We start from the raw sequence: 8,620 nt of genomic DNA, 5'->3' as shown, positions 1-8,620 counted from the left end.
GGTGCCTCGACCAAGATTCGAATCGGGCACTTCCAAATAAAAGTCCGAAGCGCCACCGCTTCAACCGACTTGATCACTGAATCCTTCTTCGGAAATCCATGGCCGGTTAAACAAACAACAAATTCCTAGCTTTTAGGAGCCTCTGTGTTCACTGCAGTGTTCAGAGTACTCTCTTATAGAACTCTATACTGACCCAGTTCAGTCTGCGCCCTTCCACACTATATTGTAGCACGTAGACCCGTTGCTAAGTAATGACTCGGCAAACAACGCCCGTTGCTAGGCAACAGACTCATAACAAGCAACAATTTAACTACAACACTGAGCGGTGTTTTCTACGTGGCACATTTAGTTGAGTTCAGTAAATCAGAGGAGTTGGAGGTTGCTGTGAGATGGTCGTCAGCCAGTAAGGACGTAAGCAGAAGACATTGTTAGGATCCGTTACCAGGAAACGGCTAGCAAAAATTGAGAAGACTTAGTATACGCTGTATTGAGATGAGCCAATAATTAGCGACAGCGTTATGATTAGTCAATAAATCCAATTACCAATCGATACTTCGTCTATGGTTACTTATATACGTGACAATATCTTTAAGGTTCATGATAATATTACTCTCCAATCTAAGCTTTGGTCTCCGAAGGTTAGAGTGGAATTATTTGGTGCTTTTTATATGCCCTCATTCTGTTTCAGCGATCCTCATGAGGCCAGCTTACCAACATATGTAGCAAGGATCTGTATTTAACACAAGGAAGTGTTTAATCTACGAGATGTAGAGGACAATCTGTTGCCATGTTGCGGATTATTCAGACATGCGGGAATAGCCACGGAAAGGCAGAAGAAAGGATGACCCTCAGCTCGAAAAGGTCATACATAATTGAATATGGCCCTCATTTGAGGTCACATCTCATCCGAAGGCAGGGTTTTCCGAATCATCAAAGGTCAGAACATATTATTCCGTACTAATTGGTAAAATATTCAAATTAAGACAAGAATGACACCAGTCTTTCAGTCAGTTGTCTTTCTGCCATGTCTGTTTCTGCTGCTATAAATTTCTTGATGGGTTCAGGTAACGACGCCACAATTTAGGAAAATACAGGGTGTTCGGATGAAAGGTACCCAAAATAATTATATCTCAGGAAGAATTTATTATACACATTTACACCACTACAAAGGGAACTATCAAAGTTTTTTTTTTCTGAGTATATAACTCTAACTCTCTCAATAAATTTCAACGCGCGCTCCTTTGGTGGGACGACAAATATCCAGACGATCCACCATGTTTGGTGTTACCATTGCCACAGCGTCCCTTATGTGGGCTTTCAGGTGTTGCAGGTCACTGATCTTAACCCGGTAGACAATGTTCTTCACATAACCCCACAAGAAAAAATCCAGTGGGGTTAAATCTGGCGACCTAGGAGGTCAAGCGATTGCACTACCTCTGCCAATTCATCTCCCAGCCATCTCTCTGTCCAGGTGATTCCTAACATGGTGGCAGAAATGTGGCGGCGCATGCGCGTAAGCCGGGCACAGGATTTTCCTTTCCAATGGCATAAACCGGATACGTGTATGACACTTAGTTTCCGAGATATATATATTTTTTTATTTTGGATACCTTTTATCCGGACACACTATATATCTTCCGCTTAAATTTGAATAAACATTCCTATGCGTTAGATGCCACCAAGTATATAAAGTGAGCACAGTATACAGACATCATGCTTGGCTGTTTGAGTCTCAAGAGAAGTAATTTAGATAATACAAAATGGATTAAAATTCAGTTATCTGATTAGTAAAATGTACACTAAAATATGTTAGATATTATTTTATTACTTACTGAATTTATAAAAATTGTCCGAAATGAGATCCTCCATGTTTAATGCACAACTCACAAAGCTGTGATACCGTTCTACAAATTGACTGGCAAGTTTAAATTTGAATATTGCTCTTAATACGAGAAATGTTTTAGGTTAACTGACTTTTTGGGACACTCTGTATTTCATAAACATGGCTGCCATTCCCGGACACTCTCCATCGTATCAAGTTTTTCGAACATAAAATTTCGCCAACTGGATCTGTTTCTGATATCAGATGTAAGAGGTGTACGGTTCTTACTCAGTTGCGTCCATTAGGAAGATAGTTTCAAAACACCCATCAATTACGCTTAAGAACTGAAGACGACGGAAATATTCATATTATTGGTAATCATCAAAAAGCGCTAGAATTAACAATACTTGTTGTCCGTGTCAGTCGATAAAGGCAGATTTTTCCCTGTGCTTAAGCAATCAACCATTGCACCAAGGCGTATGGGGGAGTGGAGATATAGCTCCACCATTCTTGACCTCGGCACTATCTTGACTATCTTATCTGGTTTTACAAAAAAACAAAATTCTCGGTTCCAATTTCGAAAATTCACTAATAGCAAAGAATAAAATTTTGCAAAAGTAAGCCGAACAAGCAAAGAGAAGATAAGAAGGCTTCAGATATCCTGAAGATTGAAGGAATATGTTCCTCCGAAGCAGAGTACTTTACTCTTCATTTCTTAAATTAAAATAGTAACACGTAAATTCTTTTAATTCTTGAAAAATGGGGGCAGACATAACTTTCTATGATAAATTCATTATACATAATTTGTGCTAAGAATGCTAACAATCTGGGGAAGTACCGTCTCGTTGTTTTGCCGCCATTTTATTTTCGCAAAGAAAATGGACGTCAATTAGCCTTGTACATCTCATCCCGTACCTGTGAAGTCGCCGTGAGCCGACCTAATGACACTGGGTGGGGGGTGTGACCTCACTCACCTGCTCCTATTATAAACTCCGGTCTCAAACCGGCGGGGCAGTGCGATATGGAGTTCCTACTGCAGCTGTACCTTTACGCCCTGGCCATCCTAGCAGCCCGCTGCGCCACGAGCGGTGAGAACTGTGAGTTACATAATGCACCAACATTTATTTACACACTACACACGGTTATCGAATTAGGAACACGCATATATTATAAAGTAGCATAAATTACTGAAAACAATAACCTCAATAACTTGAGCTTTATAGATATAAGTTTAATTTGTTTATAATTAGTGTCGTCGTATAAATGTAGCTGTCCTAGCAGAGCATTTCAAGCCAATTGGTCGCTATATGTATCATCCAATTTAACATTAAAATGTCTGTATATTGCCCATAAAGTGGACTTTCATTTCGTACGATTCTCACAATAAGCAGCTATTAATTAAAAAAAAAGCATTAACCAATCAGTCTTTATAAAGAAGACGCAGCATGTTTCCTGTGAGGTACGAACTTATGGATTAAATATCGCGGAGAAGAAATAAATCACCCGGACCTACGGCCGTAACTTTGACTTGAAATCTGCTGGTTGTGCCTGGATTGACGCGGACATCATGGAGCGCTTAAGCTTTAGGCGTAACTCCATATTGCAGGTGATCTCAATGCTAAGCATCCATTTTGGAATAGTGCAATTTCAAACCCTTCAGGTGAAAAACGTTTGGATTTGATATAAATGAATTCGAATTTTCAGCGCCACAACGCACCACTCATTACTCTCTTGCGGAAAATGGTGACGCACTGGACATTGTAGTCCACCAGAATGTCAGATTGTCAAGTGTGATCCACATCACCTAACAACAGTATCTGTTGAGTCCCTCAGTTCTCGTACTATAACTACCAACTAGTCCTGCTTATAACATCTCGGCACGGACCTCGCAGAAAACGTACATAAAACCGAACGTGCTGGTCTAATGGTAATGCTGTCGACTTGTATTCGGGAGGTATTCAGTTCAAATCTCGGCCGAAACACTGACTATCCTTACTTAGTTTTCTCGTGGTTTTCCTCGATCTCTACTGATAATTACTATGACAGTACCTCGATTAGGCCATAGTTTCTTCCTTCCAAATCCTTTCCAATTCATCTACCATCTGATGTTGCAGAAAATGTCGTTAAATAACCTATGAAAAATTCTTCACGGCGGAAATAACAATTTATAGAATTTACTAATATGACTTCAGTGGCGGATGTGCCGTGTGGGCGACAGTGGCGTCGCGAGGCGCGTATTGTTGGTGGAGAGTCTGCGAATCCAGGGGAATTCCCGTGGTTGGTGTCTATCACTCGGAGGGGAGGTCACTTCTGCGGGGGTGCTCTGGTGAACAAGAAATGGGTGGTAACTGCAGCGCACTGCATGTGCAGGTAATTATAACAGATCGCCAAATCATACTTTCAATTATTTATTGAATAGTAAATAAATATCTAGATGACACTTTTCTTGGATGTGGAAATACGTGCACTTCAATTTTCTGGTATACGTCGGAATACGGTGGTAACACAGTTTCGAAGAACGTGTTGCCTCCATCTTCAAGTCGAAGTCACTTCGACCCCTAGATGAAGACAACACGTTGTACATCTACCAAAAGGAGCGGTGTCACATTTCAGAAGACAGAAATCTTCATACCTCTCGGTCTGAATACTGTTCGGTGGAAAGTCAGAATGCGTTTGCTTTCATAACGTTAGTTGATCTGAAAACACAGACACCTGCTCACGCCGGTTCATCCCTCGCGGATTTCTTATACCCTAAAGATGGAGACGATAAGTTCCTCCGAAACGTCGCTTAACAAAATATCTACACGGCGCCACATTCCAGAAGACGGCATTCTTCATAGTCACCGCCGTGTAAACCTCAAATCATACTTCCGTTGGGAAACTCATTGCAGTGAATGGTTTCAGCGGGCCCGTGGAGTTGCCAGTGGAACACATCCGCGTGACAGTAGGGGAACATGACCTGTCCAAGAGGGAGACTCCGCCGTCACAAGAAATTCGGGTGCGCCGACTGGTGTTGTACCCTGGGTACCAGTGTGAACGCTTCAACCATGACATCGCGTTGCTGGAATTGGATGACGAGGTCGGATGGTCGGAATCCGCGTGGCCTATCTGCCTTCCTCAGGGTTCGTCCCCCCTTTTTTTGGCTCTTCATTACGGACAGCAAGAACCTTCAAGTTATCCTCAGTCTTAAGGAACTCAGTACCAATTCAGTCATTAACTATGTGAGATTTTGAGTTTTCATGGCAGGTCTGGTTTAAATCTGCCGATGTTTCGAAGGAAACTATTGTTTCGGGCTAGAGGAGTCTGCAGAGTATTTTCCTTACTGTTTGCTTATTCAACTTATTCTTCGGTCCCGAAAGATAGTTTCTCCGAAACGTCGGTAAAAGAAATTACACGGCGTCATATCCCGTAAGATATTAGATCCACTTTTCAACTTCTGACACTTTGCAGCAGGTGAAACTAGTTTCTCGGGACGTGAAGCCACTGCAGCCGGATGGGGATGGCTTCACGAGAACTCTGCGCACGGAGGAAGGGCAAACGTCCTTCAGAAAGTCACACTTCTTGTCGTCGACAACGATACGTGTAGAAGTTGGTACAAGTCAAAGGGCAAGAAAACAAAGATCCTAGACTCTCAAATGTGCGCGGGCTACGAACATGGAAGCCGTGACTCTTGTTGGGTGAGTAACGCGTACCAAGATGGCGCCGACTGGGCACTAACCTATGTATTTACTGAATTTCATGTATCTTCTTGATGATGACTAAGCTTTTGAGACTTTGCATAGTGTGAATACGAGCAGTATTGCTGCAACTTCGGACCTACATGCTGCCTCCATCATCAGAATAAAAGTAACTAGGGTGAAAATATCTCAACTCATTAGACCCTGAAGATGGAGGGAGAATGTAGCTACGATACGTTCGCAACATGCCCACATCCACAATGTGCAAAGACTCACCTCCAACTGGTGCCGAGGTCAGGAAAACGTGGATCTATACATCCACCCCCCCCATACTTCTTCAAGGTGTAGTGTTTAATTAGTTAAGCAGAGGGACAACTTCAGCTTACCTTACCTTCTCACCATGCGAAATTTAAAGTATAGAACCATTTACAGGAGTGGAAAAAGCAAGTTCACACATTCTTAACATCGGCAGCAAACGGAGATGGGTGTCCAACTTAGCATCTCGGCAAATTTAGCCTCCGCAACACAAACGTGGAATAAGAGGTTGAGTAGGCGTAAGATTCGGGCTGGACGTAGTCGAAAAAAGTCTCCTTTCATTGCCAAGAATCGAACTGCGACTGTTCTGTTACCTTGTAGCCTAGCCTCCATACCGGCAGAGCTATTCCTGTTCCCTCCTCACTAAGACAAAATCATACTTAGAGCTAAAATAAAATAGCCCATAACAGCAAAATTACTGCAGAAATAAAGAAAGCGTACGAACCACAGTACTAAATCAAAATTGTATTGATGAACTTAAGATTACGTTAGATTTGAGGTTGTCGAGACACTGAATATGAATTGTACTAAAGGTAAGAAAAGTAAAGTTATCCTTATAGGAGGCCGTGAAGGCCCATAGGGTTGTGAGACGTCGAGGCTCCCACATTATCTAGACAGACGGCTCACAGATAGCGGTAAAGTTGTCAGCCGGCCGCCATTTACCCCCAGGAAGATTCCTGATACTCATTTCTGTTAAGAGGCTAAGTCGACCCCAGGGCCATAGTGCAGCTGGAAGGATTACGTCAATTGAAAAACCCAATGACCTCAACGGGAATCGAAACTGCGACCTTCCGGCTTGTAGCATAGTGCCTCGACCACCTATGCTACCGCGTACCCCCCTTCCTCTGGAAAGTGACTCCTGTAGTCTGGTGGAAATTCACCTCTGCAACAGGCCACTTGCTGTTTGCGTGTTCAACTTACTCGGACCCTGGAGGGGCCATACGCTCCTCCGAAACGTCAGACGATAACGCTCTTGAATTTAAGATCTGATTAAGTTCGGGGAGTTCCTGCTATACAGTCCTACAATTGAGTCAAGGATCTGGTATGTTCCCTACAGATTAAGTATGTCCAGCAACAATGTTATGTCATATAATGGGTGCCGAAATCAGTCCTTGCTTTGTTGTTGCAGGCGGATAGCGGCGGTCCCCTCATGGTGAGAGACGACGGTCTAATCACTCTGGTGGGTGTTATATCCACTGGCATCGGTTGCGCGCGGCCAAAACTGCCAGGTCTCTATACACGTGTGTCCAACTACTCCACGTGGATCAGAACACACGTGCAGGCACCGTGACGTCATCTCAACACACGGACCTGGTCAAGTCCAACTTTAACTCCCAGGTATCTACACGTGTCCACCCACTCCACGTGGATCAGAACGAACGCACAGGCACCGTGACGTCATCTCAACATATGGATATGGTCAAGTCCAACGATAACTCCCAGGCCTCTACACGTGTCCAACTACTTCACGTGGATCAGAAAGCACGTGAGAGCACCGTGACTTCATCTCAGCACGTGGATATGGTGACCGCATCGCAACAAAGTTACAGGATCACAGTTTGAGATACGCTGGCAATACAAGACGGGATTAAGTGAGAGAAATCTGCACGGGGGAAAGAGCATTTAAGACTTAAATAGGCGTAAAACGTCGGTGTTAAATATAAAGGCTGTATCAGTTTATTAATTTATATAGCAACTGCAGTTGCAAGAGTGACTTCAGACACATCATTTCCTATCGTTGAAGTGTATGGGAAGTGATTTATATGGCTTTTGTCTGTACATACAAACACAGTGACGGCGAGTGAAGACTGTGGTAACAGTGTATCGACAGAGCACTGGTTTCAAGTAGTACTAATTCTGCCGGTAGATGGATCTGCCAACAATAGTTTTCCTGACATCAGCTATGATTTTCATGACTGACGATTACTTAGAAACGTTTCTTGAAACGTGAAGCAGTATTTTCTCAATATAGTGAGTATTAGAAGCGGAGTCTCTAGTATAACATAATAAATTATGAAGTTTAAAGTTTCAAACAACACCGAACACACAACCCAAAATGCTCGAGAATGTGATAGGTTCAGTTATTTATTGTTTTATCTTAGTGAGTATGGTATCCTGGCTAGGGGCTGGATAACCGGTGAACGGGGTCTGTTCCCGGAGGGGGCAACAGATCTCTATCTTTACCATGATAACCAGACCGAATCTGGCACCCAAGTAGCCTCCTATACAGTAAGTGACGTGGGCTCTTACCCAGGGGTTAAGGCGGCCCGGACCTGAAACTGACTACTCACATATAACTGGTATCGAAGATTAAGAATTTATTGAGTTACCTCTCCACTTCCCTACACGCTTTCATGACGCGGTGCTTAATAAAGCAAAGGGACCTGGCAACACATCTGATTCTAAAGAAGTGCCCTGATTTCCAAAAGTTCGCGGTTCGAATCTAAGTCTGAACATCAACTCTCCTGAGAATTTTCGTGAGTTTCCTCGAATCTTCCACGCAAACTTGGTCGTAGTACCTCAAATTAGCCCACAAATGCTTCCTTCCACGTGCTTTCCAATTAGCATCACTAATTATCCTGTCATTCGGTGTTACGTAAGTCTCGGCTACTGACAGCATATTTAAATGGGCTGCGGAGAAGAGATAAATCTCTTACCCCTGCCGGGAATCGAAACCCAACACCTCGGTCATCTAGCACACAGCCTAGTCAGTAGTAACAGTGTCATTTAAAAGAAAATCACACAGATACAGAAAAAATGAACTTATGGAGAAATTTCCAAATGCTTCAAATTCAATAAAGTTAAT

The 8,620-nt window shown here is 43.0% G+C and overlaps 1 protein-coding gene across 1 annotated transcript; it reads left to right on the top strand.

Annotated features, from left to right (window-relative positions):
- Positions 1-4,004: 4,004 nt before the first annotated feature.
- LOC111864028 (serine proteinase stubble) lies at positions 4,005-7,105 on the top strand. Its single transcript, XM_023850968.1, has 4 exons — positions 4,005-4,192; positions 4,727-4,944; positions 5,273-5,499; positions 6,944-7,105. The coding sequence occupies exons 1-4, from the start codon at positions 4,005-4,007 to the stop codon at positions 7,103-7,105; spliced, it is 795 nt and encodes a 264-aa protein (XP_023706736.1).
- The last annotated feature ends 1,515 nt before the right edge of the window (positions 7,106-8,620 follow it).

Source organism: Cryptotermes secundus, unplaced genomic scaffold (genome assembly GCF_002891405.2).
Source record: "Cryptotermes secundus unplaced genomic scaffold, Csec_1.0 scaffold3101, whole genome shotgun sequence".
Taxonomy (NCBI): Eukaryota; Metazoa; Arthropoda; class Insecta; order Blattodea; family Kalotermitidae; genus Cryptotermes; species Cryptotermes secundus.
The sequence above is the reverse complement of the archived record's forward strand: the minus strand, read 5'-3'. Positions and strand labels throughout refer to the sequence as shown.